The 16,941-nt window shown below is 59.2% G+C and overlaps 7 protein-coding genes across 7 annotated transcripts in view; 1 reads left to right on the forward strand and 6 right to left on the reverse strand.

The window, feature by feature from the left end:
- Positions 1–481: 481 nt before the first annotated feature.
- Positions 482–886, reverse strand: VDAG_01605 (uncharacterized protein; the record flags this gene model as incomplete). Its single annotated transcript, XM_009650491.1, has 1 exon — positions 482–886. The coding sequence occupies one exon, from the start codon at positions 884–886 to the stop codon at positions 482–484; it is 405 nt and encodes a 134-aa protein (XP_009648786.1).
- Positions 887–2,674: 1,788 nt separating this feature from the next.
- VDAG_01606 (Nnt1p) lies at positions 2,675–3,439 on the reverse strand (the record flags this gene model as incomplete). Its single annotated transcript, XM_009650492.1, has 1 exon — positions 2,675–3,439. One exon carries the CDS (start codon positions 3,437–3,439, stop codon positions 2,675–2,677), a length of 765 nt encoding a protein of 254 aa, XP_009648787.1.
- A 1,342-nt stretch (positions 3,440–4,781) lies between these two features.
- VDAG_01607 (uncharacterized protein) lies at positions 4,782–5,312 on the reverse strand (the record flags this gene model as incomplete). Its single annotated transcript, XM_009650493.1, has 1 exon — positions 4,782–5,312. One exon carries the CDS (start codon positions 5,310–5,312, stop codon positions 4,782–4,784), a length of 531 nt encoding a protein of 176 aa, XP_009648788.1.
- Positions 5,313–6,588: 1,276 nt separating this feature from the next.
- On the reverse strand, positions 6,589–8,305 carry VDAG_01608 (grisea protein; the record flags this gene model as incomplete). Its single annotated transcript, XM_009650494.1, has 2 exons — positions 6,589–8,143; positions 8,274–8,305. 2 exons carry the CDS (start codon positions 8,303–8,305, stop codon positions 6,589–6,591), a joined length of 1,587 nt encoding a protein of 528 aa, XP_009648789.1.
- Positions 8,306–10,918: 2,613 nt separating this feature from the next.
- VDAG_01609 (uncharacterized protein) lies at positions 10,919–13,431 on the reverse strand (the record flags this gene model as incomplete). Its single annotated transcript, XM_009650495.1, has 2 exons — positions 10,919–12,665; positions 12,716–13,431. 2 exons carry the CDS (start codon positions 13,429–13,431, stop codon positions 10,919–10,921), a joined length of 2,463 nt encoding a protein of 820 aa, XP_009648790.1.
- A 1,466-nt stretch (positions 13,432–14,897) lies between these two features.
- On the reverse strand, positions 14,898–16,001 carry VDAG_01610 (uncharacterized protein; the record flags this gene model as incomplete). The annotated part of the gene is made up of 2 exons (XM_009650496.1): positions 14,898–15,665; positions 15,855–16,001. The coding sequence occupies 2 exons, from the start codon at positions 15,999–16,001 to the stop codon at positions 14,898–14,900; spliced, it is 915 nt and encodes a 304-aa protein (XP_009648791.1).
- A 270-nt stretch (positions 16,002–16,271) lies between these two features.
- Positions 16,272–16,941, forward strand: part of VDAG_01611 (uncharacterized protein) — a gene marked incomplete at its 3' end in the record, with an annotated part of 1,556 nt that continues 886 nt past the window's right edge. The window contains exon 1 of the mRNA XM_009650497.1: positions 16,272–16,929. Coding sequence (XP_009648792.1) covers positions 16,366–16,929 — 564 coding nt within the window. The 5' untranslated portion in view covers positions 16,272–16,365. The remainder of the gene's footprint in view (positions 16,930–16,941) is intronic.

Here is a 16,941-nt window from a genome sequence, read left to right on the forward strand (position 1 = left end):
CTGGCGAGGAAGGAAGGTGAAGGAGGAAGGGTCAGGGGGCGGCGGGCGGGCTGGGAAGGAGAATCTGGGGGCAGCAGCTCGTGGGGTCTGACTCCGCATTGGAGAAGCTGCCAAGATTTGTCGACTGCCCCTGCCAACTTTCCGGCGCCTGCCCAGCTTAGGTTGGCCTTAGAGGGGGGGGGGGTACCTAATGGGTCTCCATGTGATGATGTGCCTGCCCCGAGGATCCCCTGCATGCTCGCTACCTTACAGTACCTACCTTACCTGTTCTTCTTGTCTTCCTCGGGTGGACTCACGATCCTGCAGTCTAACGAAAACACCATGTCTTGCTTGCACACCTCTGCACCAGGTGTGGGGACATTGGAGCGCTGACAAGGAAGCCTCACAAGACGCAGAAACAAACACCAAACCAAACCAAACCAAACCCCAGCATCGTAGCCGACCATCGCCGAACACCAATCCGTTTGTCATCACCGGCTTCCTACCCAGGCTCGAAATGACTTTTGGGGACAGACCCCTCACAGAAGCCCCGGAAACCTTGCCGAGACAGGACAAGGACACACGCACCAATGACGGCCGAACCTATGGTCATTGGCTTGTCGCTATACTCTCTCTCCTCATTCTTGACGCCGTCTTCTCCTTTTTCCCTCCCGCAGGCACCCGGTCGACAAAACGGGTATCCAGGGCTTGATCCGATTCTCCATGTCTTCTCCTCCCCAAAAAGGCACATGGAGCCGCACATCTTGACTTTCGGAGGAATAGCCTGCACGCCTGTCACAATGCGACAGACACTAGCAGAGAGGGGCCGAGAGGAGATGAGGAGGAAATGAACTGATGGAGACCCCCAAAGGAGAATCCATTCCCATCCAGGCTCTGGCCGACGCATCCATCCAACGTCCCTCTGCCCACCCCATCACAGCGTCGGAAAGCCGCATCACCACGGCGGCGGCGTCCGCAATGTTTCGTGTCGCTTCGAGTGGGCTAATCTACCCGCTCATCGTTTGCACCTGTTTTTTCCTTCGTCTCTGGAATTTGCAGGCAATCAGCGCTTCAGCGACGCACGGCGGCTACTCTTGACCAGACACGACACAATCGCATCGCCAATCCCAAGCTAGCAGTTGTCTCAGATGCTGATCCTGCCGCACGTCACTCAACAGACACTGACCGCCTTTGTACTTGTGCCAAATATGGAGGTGCGGAGGTGAACACACAGGCAGCCCTGGAATGGTTGTTGCTGGTCGCCAGGCGCCCGCTGCCAAAGTGTGGGGTAGCCTATCCTCGGGCAGGAGACAGCTCTTCCGTGGTCACAACCCTGTAACCCTGGCACCTCTACAACAGGCATTTATTCTTGTGGTGCGGCTGGTACCTGACGGCCAGTCATGGTCATGGCCACTTGGCAACAACGGCTTGCATTTGGTCGACGACCTTCGTCAAACAACAGCCTTCAGCTCACAACTATTCTTGTTTCTTCGCCCTGTGTCGGCCCTGAGTCTTGGACGGTCCTCCCTCGGCGCCCAGTGGTATCACGAAACACCTGCACCGTTTCTAGCTCGAGATTGTACGCCTGACTTTCAACCACCTCCTGTGCCACCACATTGGACGAACACCCCCCGCCCCCGCCCCGGCAGACCACCACTACAGGCACATTGCGCAGACGAGCGCTAAAGATGCTGCATATGATTTGGGTCCAGAGGTGTGTTGATTGTCCGGGTGGTATGGCCCTGTGTGGGTGTTAATTTACAGCTTGAGGTTCTTTTTTCGAGACACGCCTGTGGGGGAAACGGGGCACAGCTACGATACCTTCACCCTCTACTATCAGCGCCCTCGTAGCGCAACTCGAAGCCGAGCCTGCACATGCAGTATCCCTGGCTACAACACATGATCTCGGCTGTTCAAAGCTGCCTCATACCCGACGGGTGACAAACCTGGACTTGTCCGGCATTGTATCAGCGACTGGAGTGTGGCCACAACGTTGACAATGGGCAGCCAGAGTTAGAAGGAGACAGATACACACTTCGGTCGTCTGTATGCAGTGTAAGTTGGGTACCAGTTACTGCTCATAGCCAGGTCTTTCAGCAGAGTTCCACCTACTGACACAACATTGTCGACGTAGCACCATGTCACCTTGCACGGCACCCATGTCGATAGCTAGGCGTTCTGCATCGAAGGCCACCCCCGCCTTGGAATATTCCATGATCCCCCTCCCCTCGTTCTACGGTTAACTCGCCTTGTCCCAGACCTCTGGCAGCTTGCAGGCTTTTGAGTTCGGATGATCTCGGTCCACACGGTTGCCATTGGCCATCAGAGGTCATTCAGAGCTCCTGCCCGAGCTCTTTGCTGGGCCCCCCGGCTTGGGCGTTCAACTCTGCGCCTCAGTGGTGGGAAGGTATGCAGTTGATGTGTACGGAACTGTGTGGCTGCGTATGCTCCAATGAATCGATGCCAGGAGAAGCTCGTGATCTCGTCATTCGTGTGAATGCAGTTCTAGGCTCCTGAATAAAGGCAGTATCCACTGCATTTTTGCCCTTGGATGAGCCATTTCCGCACCTACTGCAGCCCCTACCCCAAGGATCATAGTCATTCACGCAACTAGACTGTGATCATATGCCCGCCTGTTACGCCTTTGTTGTAGTTTTAGCCGCCGTTTGGTCCCGATCCTAGGTCCAACAACCTCTCAAAGCTCGCACTCGGATTCCGGCCACCGCAACTCATACCCCGATACCGTCTTCAGCACTTCCTCATCGCCAGGGTCGTTCTCGAAGAGCTTCTTCTCCATCTTGCGGTCGATCACCTGCTCCACCAGGAAACCCTTCTCCCTAGCCACATCGAAGAACACGAGGTCCTTGTGGCGCAGCCACGGCCTGTAGGAAGTGAAGAAGACGTATGCCCTGCTCTCCTTTTTCTTGGACATTGTCATACCGATTGTCTTCACCAGCGTCCCGTGCTCTGAGTGCCGGAACAGCAGGTCTGCAAGGATGAGGACATCAAACTTGGCCTCGGGCTCGGGCAACTCGGCGAGCAACGGCGCCGGATCGGCGCCCCAGACGTAGCCCTTGGCCACAACCTCGTCGGCGCCCTCGCAGACGTCAATGTTCTTCTGCATCGTCTGCACTATGTCGACGTCGTGGTAGTCAGACATGACGACGCGGCGCGCGCCGAGGAGGCCGGCGGTGAGGGACGGGAGGCCGGCGCCGGCGCCAATCTCGAGGACGGTGCGCGAGGCGACCCTTGCTGGGAGGGCCTCGAAGTAGTCGGAGACGACGCGAGAGCCGTTCCAGAGGTGGTGGGCCTCTGTCGCGCTGTAGCCGACGAGGTGCAGCGTCAGGGTGCGGCCCGAGGCGAGGGTGTGGGTGACGGAGGTCGGTGGCGGGGTGGGTGGGTAGTAGTCTTCTGGTTCCGCAAACATATCGCCCACGTCGTCCTCATTGTCGGAAGGCATAGTGGCGGAGTCCTGTGGGATAGGTGATGTTAATGTTGGTGAGGAATCCTGATGGCGGGGTCGTTGGTGGGGTAATTTCAAGATTTGGCATGTGCTGTGAGGTCCTTCGTGAGGGTATCCTGGTCCGAATGTAAGTCTTGGGCCGTTCGAATGAGGCCTGAACTGCTTACAGGACTTCAGAGCTTAAGTTTTTATGAAGGCCAGGCTCTGAGTGAGTGAGGGGAAAATCTCAGAGTCAGAATTGAGTTGGACCCTGAGATGTGGTCAAGAGTGGGGTCCCTGCATATGGATGCGACCCGTTGCGCGCACCCTTCAACCTTGCTTGCACATTGTACACGGACATGCCCCGGGAGAAACATCTGAAGGGTTTCCCAACGCACAGAGCTATGGTTTGGATCTGACACTAGATGAACTCGAGCTTGTCGTATTCCTGCTTATCTCTGACCTGCCGCCGCCGTCCATTTGCAGTATATGTGTCACGTGAGGTGTCCGTGCACGAACAGGAGGAAGTCCGACAGAAGAGAATTTGACATTGTCCACCAGTCGCCAACAATCTCATCGATGAATTTCTGCTCATGATGAAAATTGTGGAGTCATCGATAAACTGTGGCGGAGATACTCAATTAGTTGCCCAAGAGCTGGAAACAGTGCTGGATGAGACCAGTTGTCAGCCACAGCAACAAGACAGATGGAGGTTCAGAGCAGGCTCAAAGTACTGGAAAACGACATCTAAACTGTCTCGAGCTGGTAGTCAGGACAATTCATTACAGGAGCAGCATTTACGGCCCCAGATGACGATGAATATCAAGGTCCATGGCGGTGAAATTGCTCAGCAATCCACTCGAATTAGAATAATGGTCCGTGTGGTTAACCATCAAGCCATGTTTTCCCAAAGCAAAACCAACGAATACAGACTTGAATTGAACTGAATGTCGTAACATAAAGACTGTAAAAAGAAGGGAGCTCAGGGGCTACAGCGACCTAGGACCTGGGCGTCAATTTACCTGTTTCGATCACTGATTCGTGAGTCCGAAATGGTTCCCATCAGCCAGCTGGACGAGAATCTGCTGGTGTACATATTCCACGAACCCAAGGTGACCTGCGCCCCGATGGGTACCGTTAGGGGCATGCCGGGCCGCCTGTCATCATCCCAACATGTCAACCAATGCACAGACTGACCATCAAGCAACGCAACCAACGAATGGTAGAAATCTGTAGTAAATCCAGGCCTGAATACCTGAATGCTGCAAAAGTAGAGAAAACCACACAAGCATCTCAAACCTCAACCTCGAGAAATGAGAGCAGGCACTAGGTAGCCCCTTGCTGCACAGGACAGACAAGACTAGCCAAACCTCGCCTTGGCCAGCTCCTTCAACGCCTTCATGGTGCCCTCTTCCCTCTCCTTCCACTCCCGCACGCGTTCCTCCCGCTCGGCAGCCTTGGCCCTGGCAATCTCCTCCCGGCGCAGCTCCCGCTCCGTCTTCTTCCTCTCTTCCCGCTCCCGCTCCCTGCGCAGCTCCTCCACGCCGTCGCCCCCGCCCATGAGCTCCCGGTCCCCGACGACCGCCGCCCCCGGCGACCCCTCTCGGAACCCCTTCATCTTGTCGTTGACCATGGCCTTCTTCTCCAGCCTGCGCTCCCTCGTCCCGGCCTCGGCCCGCGGCACGAGCTCGTCCAGCTTCTCCCGCTGCTCCCGCCGGTCCGCCCTTCTCTCGTGCCGCAGATCCTCCGCCGCCTCCCTGCGCGCGCGCGCCGCGTCCTCGGCCCTCTGCTCGCGCGACGCCGCCACATCGTCGAGGCTCGGCATCCCCGGCCCGGCCCTCGCGCCAGCAGCAGCCCCCCACCTCGCAGACGGCGGCAGCGCGGGTCCCATGTCGTCGTCGTCGTCGTCGCTGTCAGTCCCGCGCCCCTCGCTCGTCGCGCGTCTCGAAGCCGTCGTACGAGCAGCAGCAACACGCCGCTGGTTCCTCCGCCGCCATGATCGTCATCGTCACGCTCGTCGTCGAGCCCAATCTCCCGCGCCCGCTCGACGGCCGACGCAAACATGGCGGGGTCATACCACCCTTCGCTCAACGCGCCGTCGTTCCACTTGCCGACAAACGACTTCCACCGCCCGCGCGCCTCGCGCTCGTCCATGGCCTGGATGTCGCGCCCCTTTTGCAGGTCGAGATAGTAGGCGAACAGCGGGCGGAAGGCGGCCAGGTCCGACTTGTGCAGCGGGCGCGCCTCAAAGGGGAGCTGCTGCCGCGCGGGGCGCTCGCGGCGGGACGAGCGGTGTTTGTGATGGTGGTGGTGGTGGTGGTGGTGCTGCGTCTCGTGGCGGCGCGAGGTAGAGGCGTCTGGGGAGCGGCGGCGGTGGTGGTGGGAGCGGCGGTCATTGTCTGAGGCGCGCGGGGAGCGAGAGCGGGAGCGGGATCTCAACGCCCCCCGGCGAGGGGCCTTGGTGTGCTGGTCGTCGTTGTGGCCTGGCATCTTTGGTCCCTTTCTTATGATTGGTCTTGATTCCGGGAGAGGGAGGTTAAAGTCGCGCGAGATGCAAGCCAACGTCAAGTTGCTCATGTGCCAGATCTGGCTTGAGTCGAGTGTTGTTGGTATGTCGTTGGTCGCCTGAGTGAAAGCATGTGTCTCACGATGATCCCAGCTCGGATGACACCCGTCAGTGGAACCCTTTTTGCCTGGCTCTGTGTCAGTGCGTTGGCCGCTCGGTCGATCGGATCTTTCGTCGCAAGCGTTATGCAGATCTGTTCCGTTTCACGGATGTTTGAAGAAGAGACGATGACGTGGGGGAGAGAACTGGTGTCGCAGCGTGGTTGGGATGAGGCGTCGTCTCGTGTCTGTGCATGAACGGCTGGCGAATGTTTCATTCAGGTGGTAATGGGAATCATCGCTTTGTGGGGGATATGCACAGAGTGGGGCTTCGCGCCACTTGCGGTCCATCACCACATGGACATCTCTATATGCTACCTAGTTGTTTCTCCTCTCCTTCCCACTGTTCAAGGGTATCGATCATCGTCCTTCATGGCAAAAGAAGGCTCATTCGTTAAAGCGCGATTGTGCGACCCATGTGCCAGTATATGTAAAAATGCCCATCATTTCATACCAGCAAATGTCATCAAGTACCCCTCCTTTTTCTCGCTCGTCCCCGCCGTTTATGCCTCCGGCACCGGGACCGTCGTGTTGTTGTGTATCGAACAACCCAAGCACTGACAGTCATCACCACAAGGACAGAAGGCTGTCTCTCCTGAGCAGGAATCCCCACCGAATGGATAGTTGACGAAGAAGAAGTCATTGGCGGAGAGCTCCTCGCCCACGCCAGACGTCGCATCAGAAGGCGTTTGTGGAGCCGTAGGCGAGCCGCTCACCTCGCCATCCCGAGACGGAGGGAGGTCTGAGGCGCCATTGATCCCGTCAGCGTGTCCGTTGGTTCCGTTGGTTCCGTTGGCCCCGTCGCTGCCATTCGCAACGTGCAGCCCATGGCCGTTGGAGTGTTGGTAGGAGTCCTCCACCATGCTCTGCCAGGCCGAGCGGACGTAATCCTGCGTTGCATTGTTGTATGGGTGAGCTGCGCAGCCGACACACTGGCAACCGTCGCCGCATGTGCATTCATGAGATGTCCCCATGCCGTTTACTGGCGAAGCATTCTGACCGTAGACCATCGGCGTCGGTATGTCGTATGACCCATTCGCAGGCAGAGCCTGTCGGTACTGCAACGCCTGCATTGTCTGCCGCCACTGAGCGGGTTGGAGTGGCGTCATGTAGGAGCCGTAGCTGGCCGGATAGTGGAAGAGCGTCGGCTGGGGGTAATACTGCTGGAACACCTGCGACGCCAGGGCGGTGGGCGGCTGGAATGGCGGCACGGCCACTCCGTTGATAGCCGGTAGCGGCGTTCCGTTGAGAGTTCCATTCTTCGTCGAGGGCGGGCTCTTGTTCTTCGACGAGCAGCAGCTGCCCGTGCTAGGCTTCGGGGCGACCTTTGGGCTGGATTCGGTGCTGACCGGCGGGGTCGTTTTGGCGCTCTTGGCGCCCCCTGAGCAACAGGAGCCGCCTCCGCCATTCTTCGGGCTGTCTGTTGCTGGGTTGGCAGTAGGAGGCTTCGGTGCGGCCATGGTCGGCCCCTCCGGCTGCTTTTGGACATCTGGCGGCAGCATGATGGGCGGCATGGGAGTTTGATACATGGGGAACACCATATGACTCTGCAAGATTCCATCAGGTCCCATCATGGGCATTTGGCCATACTCCATGCTCGGCCTGGGCGTCGGCATTCCCATGGCATCCATGCCGCCGTTTAGGTGTGGCGGTATCGTCTGAGCTGCGTCAAAGGCCGGGATAATGTTGAACTGACTGCTGTCGATGCGGTCTAGTGTGGCGGGTCCGAAAGACTGTTTTCGGCTGCTGGGTTTGCTGGTTTGCTTCTGGACTCGGTACGATGCGCTCGACACGGTGGAGGACCGAGCTGGCGACGTAGGAACGGCCTCGCTGGCGGGAGACTCGACTTTGATAATGTCGGAGTCGGCGGGCGTCGACGGACCGCAGTTACATTTCTGCTTTCTCGGGATGGCGGCCGTCACACTGCCACAGCCGCAGCCACGACTCGGCGGGTGCGGGCATGTGCTGAGAGGCCTGCCGGGTTTCCGCACGGGTACCATGAGGCGCTCGTTTGCGTGCGTGCATTTGGTGGAACGATGGCCGCGGATACATGGCTCGCTGCAAGGGGGCGGGTGACAGGTCAGTGGGGTGGTTGGAGGTAGGAGAAGAGGGCGCTTTAGAGATTCGACGGGGAAGAGAAGGCTTCAGGAACGATCAAAGGGATATATGAAATGAGGGGTGAACATACCAGGCCATCTTCTGACCGTTGATGAGCGGCATGGTGGGCTGGTTTTGAGATGTGTGTCAAGAGGAGGATTGCTATCACCAAGCCAGACAATTGTCGATCGAGTCAGACGACTGTCGATCAAATCGAGAGGCCGCCGACAAGAGGGCGGCGAGTGGGCGTGAATCGGGGCCGCAGAGGGCTATTGACGGAGTAGGCGTCGTGATCGTGGTCGTGAATACAGACACAGACGATAGGCAAAGTTGAGCCCTGACGCACGTACCAGAGCTCTTGTCGCAGACGAGGGCCAGGAACTGGGTTTTCGCGCTCTCCGTGTTGATTCCAAAGGTATCGAGCAACGTCGGGGCGCGGAAGGAGGTCGCAGGGTAAGAAATGCCGAGAAAGTTTGTTGAAGGAACGGGGAAACGGACGGAGAAAACGCGGTGTACCGTTGGACGGCCGATGGATGAGAGAGGGGGGGTTTATTTCCCGCGCCCGCAAGGCAAGGCAAGGCGAAGCAGGGGCAGAACATGGATGGGCAGGGCGCGCCCCCCCCTGAGGGGGGGGAGGGGGGGGGGGGGGCAGGTAGTGGGCGGGTATCTTGCGCGGTAAGCAAAGTAGAAAGTCGACCTGGTGTTTGGCGGCACGGCTCCTGAGGGACGCGGATCAGGGTCCTCCTCACATAGGTAGGCTGGTAGCCTTGTGTGGTGCGTTAGAGAGTGTAAGCGGGCAGCTGGCGATCGGGGGAAATAATGGCCTGGTTCTCGTCGGCGAGTGTGCGCACGAAAAAGGCGTAGGCAGGCGTGAGAGGAGGGGAAGGCGAAAGTCGGTAGAGGTAAAGTAAGGGTCTCAGGTATCACGAGGATAAAGCAGGCTAGCCTCCTGGATCTGTCCCGGCGGCCGATGGCGTGGGGCGGCGCGGTCTTGGATTGCGGTCGGACAGAGAATCGCTGGTGCTGGAGCTGTTTTTGGCTGGCTTGCCGTTCTTTGGTGTTGTGCGTTCGTTCGTGCTAGGTAATCGAAAAGAGCTACCAAGGTGGGCGAAGGCGTGGACTTTTGACGGAATAGCGTCAGGCTGTAGAGACACGGGAGAGCGGGTGATGAGGTCAACGCATGGTGCAATGATGTCTCCTCTCATGCGCGCGCACCCTCGCTCTCTCTCTCTCTCTCTTTTCCTCTCTGACACAGGCGAGGACAAGGAACGGATGAAAAATCGGAGTTGCTTTCCAAGGCGCCGGCGCTCGCAGTTGGAGGGGGGGGTGGTGGTTCTCGACTCGGCTGGGGACGGGGGCATGTCGTGGTGAGACGGGGATGAGAAAGCATCGATCAAGTGCGGCCCAGAGCCTGGAGCTGGAGGGGGGTGGGGTTGGAAGGTGGGACCCAGGGGTGCTTCCAATCCGGCCCTCCCTGCCTGCCTGTTCGGCCCTGCAGAGGACCCCTGAAACGAAGGCCGATGGAGGCCTGGAGGCAGTGACGGTGGGCAGAAGCTGGCAGGAAGCTGGCAAGCCTCCCCCACTCGCCCCCATGCGTTCTTGCCGCAAACAGGCAAACGGGTGTCCAAACAGCAGTGACAAGGGGCGCCTAACAGACAGAAGTGAGCAAGTTTTCGGGATTGGGTGCACTGACAACACCCGTTCCTCGACTCCACCTGAGGTCTGTCCTGGTCCTTGTCCTGGTCCTGCTCTCTGCCTCAAAGAGTTTGCCAACACCTCTCTGTTCACTGCTAGTGGAAGGGCAGTCTTCGTCCAACGTGCGAGTCCACGGCGATCCCAAACCGCCGGTTGAATCCCAAGAGGGTCCCTTGTAGACGCCATTCCCACTAGCGATGCGGCAGACCATCTCGCTTCTGCTTCGAACACATCACGGCACCGGCTCGGAACTCGGCCCATCACGGCCTTCACTGCATGGGATGGATGGGCTTGTATGTGCTTGTGAGTTCGGGTGCGGGTGCGGGTGCGGGTGCGGGTGCGGGTGCGGGTGCGGGTGGTAGAGAATGTGAGCAGGTTGCCATGTCGTCTCTTCGCCCGCCCCTCCGTCATCCACTCTGGCTCGCCAACGAAGGGGGTTGTACATCCATCCATGTCATCCCACTTTCTCTGACGTCGGTCAATCCTACATATACCTTTTGTCGTCGTTGTCCCAGATCAAAGGTACTGACAACGGTTCAAGCCCAGAAGGGGGACATGTTGACAAGATTGTCTGCAGCCATGGCTCACGTCACATGGGCGCCTCGACCATCGACCTGCTCCAATATCCAGTTCGCTATCCGTCCACGAGCGGCCCTACTTCATCGACGGTGGCGGATAAAAACTTACAATCCCTCCACAAAGTGGCGTTATGCTGACCTCCAGGGTCCAACACTGACATGCACTCACTCTATTCATCCTGGTTGGCCGTCGCTCATGGGACCCAGGTACCGCGGCCGACCCTTGACCACTGCATATTTCGTAACCGGAACCGCTCCATTGGGGGTGGCCTCAGCCAAAGTCCAGAAGGGGCAATTTAAATCGAAGCCTGGCCCCTCTGTCTGGGTATCTCGCCTCGATCAGGTTGCGTCGGGCCCTCAAACGCGCGAACATGGCACACGCATGTCGAGCGGCTGCGCAATATTAACAGTATTAACAGCCCACCACCAACCAACCCTGAGCCCTGTTTCCGTCGCAAAACCTCTAGTCCGAGTCGCCGGATTCCGCAAACATGTCCACGGCCCTCATTCGCTTCCTCCCTGGCCCAGAACCTGCGGGTATCACCTGCGCATTCCCGCCTGCCTGGGACGACGCCTCGAGTGCTGTAGTGTCTCGTTTTTCGCCATCAACGTCGTCCTCCATTGGCTCGCCTTCCACGTCGTCCTCCATTGGTTCGCCCTCGACGTCCTCTTCGTCCATCGGTTCGCCCGCCACATCTTCGTCATCCATCGGTTCACCAGCCACATCGTAGTCCTCCATTGGCTCACCAGCCACATCATCCTCTTCCATTGGTTCGCCCTCGACATCACCGTCATCTGCCTTTTCGACTGCCTCAGGCAACGTGTCGACGCCGGCCAGTGTAGACGCCTCGACAACCTTCCACTTGCCCTTCTTCAGACCCTCGTCCGTAGAAGCCTGGGTCTTGAGCGATGGCGGGTTCTCAAACGTGTTCGTGAAGAACGCCTGGCTCTCAGCAGGGAAGACACACCAGCCCTCCCAGAGGCTGAGAACCATGCCTACACTGCGTTTCCACTTGTCTGCCTTGAGTCGACCCCAGCGGAGCTTGTCGGCCATGAGGCCCAGCTTTTCGAACACCTTGGCATCCTTGAGCGCGCCCTCAAAGTGCTGTCTGAATCGCCACGCGTGTCGTATTCCACTCGTCGAGGACGACGAGAGAATGTCGCTCACCACGTAGAGTCCCACAAGACTGGCTCCGCTCGTGTCCTGACTCTCCTTCTCCTTGTCCGCTTTGCCATCCTGCTCCGTGTCGGATTGGTCCGAGCCGTCGCGCTGTTTGCTCTTGTCTCTTTCGTCTCTCGACAGAGCCGGGTTGGCGGCCGTGAGAGCCAATGGTTTGTTGATGTTTGCGGCAATCATGGCGACAGCCTCATCGGCGCCACGGCTGGCATGTGTTAGAGCAAAAGCCGTGATGCGTGCAATGTCCCCCTTTCGTATTCTTGATAGCGTCGTTGGCAGTCGTGACAGGAGATGAGTGAGCTTGGCCTTGTCGAGGGGGTTCAGAAAAGTGTTTTCAACCTCGGCGCCTGCGTTTGCCTCGCGGTTGGCCTCGCCGTCCATGTCCTCCTCGTCAGACGAGTTGTACTCTGAATCCGAGATGAACTCGTCAATGTGTGTCGTGTACTCAAACGGTAACTTCTTCTCCGGCGCCTTCCACGCATGGCTGCCGTCAAAGAGAGGTAGGTAGCGCCCTTTGCTGCTGCTCGACGACGAGCCCGTCACGATTTCCCAGAGCCGCCAACGGTACCATACACCGCCCACGCTCCTGGCGTCCCACAGCCAGGCCCATTTCTCCTCACGCTGGACCTCGGCTCGCGTCATCAGCAGTGCCTCAAACTCCGGCCCGTGTTCCAGGACTGATTCGAGCGTCTTGTTGATGAGCTGGAGCGTCTTGACGTCGTGCGGTGGCGTTACGGGGACGTGGAGGATGCTGTTTCTGTTGACTGCTGCGCCGGCCATTTGGTTGTAGGAAGTCGGCGGAGCAAAACCGCGGTGTGTCTGTTGGGAGGGGCCGTTTCCGGGGCCTGCCTGCTGCGCGACGGGTTTCGCGCCAAACGGCTGGGAGCCTGTCGATGAGGCGGTTAGGGTCGGCGCTGCGACGGACGAGACTGCCGAGGACAGGTGGCGATGGAGGGACAGGTAGAAGCCGTAGCCCAAGTACCGGTTCTGCAGCAAGCTGACGGCGGCGTCGATCTCCCGTAGCCGGCGTCTCCTGCGACAGTGTGACGACGGCAACGGTGCATTTCCTCTCGGTTGACGAACCAGACGTCGGCACCATCTTGACGTCCTCGACCGTCAGCGACGGCGGCATCAGCGACTTGATGAACGCCGGTGAGGTACCCGGCGGAATCTGCGACAGCCGCAGCGTCGGCCGCGCCACAGCCATCTCCTCGGCCCTCGCGCCGCCCTTGTGATGGCCTCCCTCGTCGTCCTCGTCGTCGCTGTGGTGAAACACCTTGGCCACCGACAGCGGCTCGCCCGCGCGCGTCGAACCCAAGCCTGGCCGTCCCTTCCTCCTGCCGGCTGTACGCGTCGGAACCCCCTTCTTTCTTCCCGCCGCCGTACGAACTCGGCGCGAACCCCAGACCAACCGGTCCACTCTTCGGCGGCACAGGGCCCAGACTCCCCGGGCCCATTTTCAGCGCCGGCGCGCCGAAATGCCGCCTCGACGCCGCCGGCGGGCCGCCGAAACCACCACCGCCGCCGCCCGTCAGCCCGCGGCCCGGACCACCCTGCTGCGAGGAAACACCGTAGCGGCCTCCACCGCCGCCGCCGCCTCCGCCATGACCATCGCGGCCGTTGTCGTCGTCGTCGTCAAAGCTCGCTTCGAACTCCCTGAGCACGGCGGCCGTCTCGGCGGCTTCCCGCGCCCGTTTAGCTTCGGCTTCGGCGCGCTGCTTCTCAAAGGCGGATTGCTTTGTCGGTTTCTGCAGCTTGGCTTCGACGTTGGGGAACTCGGCGATCTTCTTGGAGGACATGGCTTTTCTTTCGAGGGGGGGGTTGTTAGGTGCTGGGGCGCATGGCGAGGGAGCTTCGCGGAGGGGTGTTGCTCGCGATGGGGGCTGACAGGTTGTGATCGAGCTAAGTTCGGTTGTGATCGAAGGTGCTTGTGGTCGTGCGAGCTACCTATTCAAGGTACCTAGGTAGGTAGGTAGGTCTGGAGAGATATCGTCGGATTGGCGTGGTCCGTAGTCGGCTGGAAGGCAGCGTCGGCTTGTTGCGGGTGGGTTTGGAGGTAGTGACGAAAGTGAGTGGTTGTGACGAGGTAGGTACTGGTCCCGGTACATGCATATGTGTATAGGCGATTCCGCACCCTGTGTGCTACGCCCCACGGCAACTCGACATTGTATTTCAGAACACAGTCAACACGCCCAGGTGAACCTGCTTGAGGTGATACAGTTTCGCCGTACACCATTCAGCGCTTCAAAAGCACTCTATTCGTCAGACCAAGAGGAATGATTCGACAACCCTGACAGGCACTTCGGACGGTGGTCATCGTTCAGGCCTCAGCCTCCAGGCAGGTCCAGGCAGTCAGTTGGTCCAGATAGGACACGCGGGAAAGGGGCTATCGGAAGTGCCTCGTCGAGTGTCGAGTGGCCGAAGCTCTCTACATGACCATGATGAAGCAGGCCCCCAGCTACGAGGAGACGCTTAACAGCCTCTAGATTCTGGTGGGGCATGGCCCAAGAAGTAACCTGCAATATCTTGGGGTGCTAGCAGTGTACCACTCAGGCCATTGAGCCAAAAGCATCCCCTATCAAGTGTAAGGCTTCCTATCAAGTCTAAGGCTGTCGGGCCATTTCACCTCATGGGAATGACCACTTGAGACCCTTGACGATAGCCGTAAAAGGGAACCGACACTAGATCATTCTTATGGACGCTTCGCAAGTACCTACGTACAGGTATAACTAGTTCTAGGAGATAAAGCATCCGAAGCCCTGGATCTAACCTTGGCGTAAATGGCGAGATTGGGATGACACCTCTTGCCTTTGACCCAGATCCTGGGTCAGCCTCTGCGGCAGCGGAGTTCACCGACGGCTTGACGTACGGAATTGGTGATCCTTCTGAGGGTCGCGCAGTCCTATAAGAGCCTCGGCAGTGTTCCATTGCTGTCAAGAGCTCCTCTCCTGTCTGCATCCACCGGAATGGGGCTCAAGCAAGATCAATCTCATTACATCGCGTGCCATTCTTGCTTGTCCACCAAGGTCCCCAGGATTGGGACTGCATCCGGGTTCTCAGCTACCCAAAGGTTCACCGCCGGGGCTAGGTACTAAGGACGGGTAAACCATGCTAGTCACAGTATCCTTGCGTACCATGAAGGGTATTAATCTCGGTTGCTTCAGGCTTCGTGTTCAAAGTGTACAGAAACTTGACCGAAAAAAAAAAGTTAGCCTTCATTCTGGCCGCTTTACGACACGGTCATGAGGCGAGCTCCTGCAAAAGTCTACGCCATTGAACCGTCAATCTCAACAGCGTGCATCGCCTCCTCCAGCCAGGACGCCTCCGCGAGCGCCATCAGCGAAGCCGCGTCTTCTGTCTGCTCTGTGGCCTCCCCGCCCGCCAGCGGCGAATACGCCCACGGCACGATAAACTGCGAAGGACACACCTCAGAGCGGTAGTAGTCGTCCTCGCCCGGCTCGAGCCGCCGCGCCGGCTCAAAGTCGGCGACGTGCAGCGAGTACCAGTCCCCGTACCAGCGGCTCGTCGATTCGCCTATCCACTCGCCCGTCGGCGCGCAGATGACCCGGACGTTGGCCCTCGGACAGCGGGGCCCAAAGTACGTGTCGCCGATGAAGCCCGCCCACAGGGCGAGGTCAAAGTCGACGACGAGGTCGAAGCGCCGCAGCTGCGGAAAGGCGCCGAAGCCCTGCGGCGAGAAGAGCAGGCAGTTGTCGCTGATCCAGCCGAAGTCGTCGCCCGTGGCCTCGGCCTGGAGGCACTGGATCGAGGCGCGCTCGGGAAAGACGCCGCACAGGTCGTCTCTGCAGATGTGCGCGCAGTCGACGTGGATCGTGTCGAGGTCGAAGTTGGCCCAGGCGTAGCGGGGCGGGCTGTCGCTGCTGAAGAACGCTTTCTCGTACGGCCCTGAGGTTCTCGCCTCGCGGCATGCTTGCGTTAGGGGGGGTGGTCTGGTCGGGGACGTGAAGTCTGTGGCGTCGGCACTGGCTTTCCCGATGACGAGGAGCCGTGGTTGCGCTGCTAGATGCCAGATCTGCAGACGTAGTTCAGCAGGCAGCTGAGGAAAGGGGTGGAACGCAGCCATTCTCAGCAAAAGAAAATCAAGTGGGGGAAATCACGATCGGATTCAAAGCGGGAGAGTCTTGACAGAGAAGAGTGGTATGTTCAACACAGAATGTCCAAATGGTATGCTCCCTAAGGATGTTCGATTAGGATGTTGAACCTTGCTGACGCTGCTGACGGATGACGGATGCTGCTGCATGTGGCTGCTGCTGCATATGGCTACTGCTGAAGCATGTGCTGTGCCGCGCTCTTCTGGGATATGGATCTGGGCCGAGCCATCATCCCACGTGGTCTCGAAACAAGGCATGGCGTCTCATCACCGAAAATGCTGGGCATCATGATGTGCTGATGTGGTGGTGACGTGTAGTAAATAAAGCCCGACACCGAAGCCGTCTGACTCGGCATCTCGACCGAACTGAGCACCGGCCCGGCAGAAGACCCGAGTCATGTGGCCACCGCCTTCTCTTCTCTCGAGGCCGCACCCAACCGCATCCCCAACACAAAGGCCCACCCCCACCTGCACACACACCACCAACGTCCGACAACGGCATTGACGATGGCGAACTCTTCTGAATTTCTTCTTCCTTCTGTGGCTCTGCCGCTTGAAGGCATCGTCAGATCCCTTGCTGGGCACACCTCTCCCTGATCTCCCCCCCTTTGCCGACCTCACAATGTCGACCTCCTCGCCCCCCTCGTCGATCCTCATCATCGGCTCAGGCGTCTTTGGCCTTTCCACAGCCCTCGCCTTGGCCCTTCGTCCGGCCTACGCCAAGACTGAGATCACCATTCTCGACCGCTCCCCCGAACAAGGCGTCTTCCCTTCCCACGACGCCTCGAGCATCGACTCTTCGCGCATCATCCGTCCCGACTACGCAGACCCCGCCTACTCGGCTCTCGCCGCCGCAGCCCATCACCACTGGCGCCACAGCCCCCTCGGCGAAGATGGCCGCTACACAGAGTCGGGCATGGCTCTCATTGCCGACGCGCCCCCAGCCCACGTCAAGACGCGCACGCAGATGGACTATGTCCGCGACAGCTACGCCAACGTCAAGCGCCTCGCCCAGAGGAAGGAGTGCGGCATCGACGCCGCCAGGCTCACCGAGTTGCCGAGCAGGCGTGCCATTGCCGAGCTCGTGGGCCTCAACCCGGCCGACGCCGACACCGACACGACGCCCGGCGACTGGGGCTACCTCAACGGCAACTCAGGCTGGGCCGACGCCGGCCAGCAGCATGCAGTGCTGCTCGCA

This window comes from Verticillium dahliae, genomic scaffold (genome assembly GCF_000150675.1).
Source record: "Verticillium dahliae VdLs.17 supercont1.2 genomic scaffold, whole genome shotgun sequence".
Lineage (NCBI taxonomy): Eukaryota > Fungi > Ascomycota > Sordariomycetes > Glomerellales > Plectosphaerellaceae > Verticillium > Verticillium dahliae.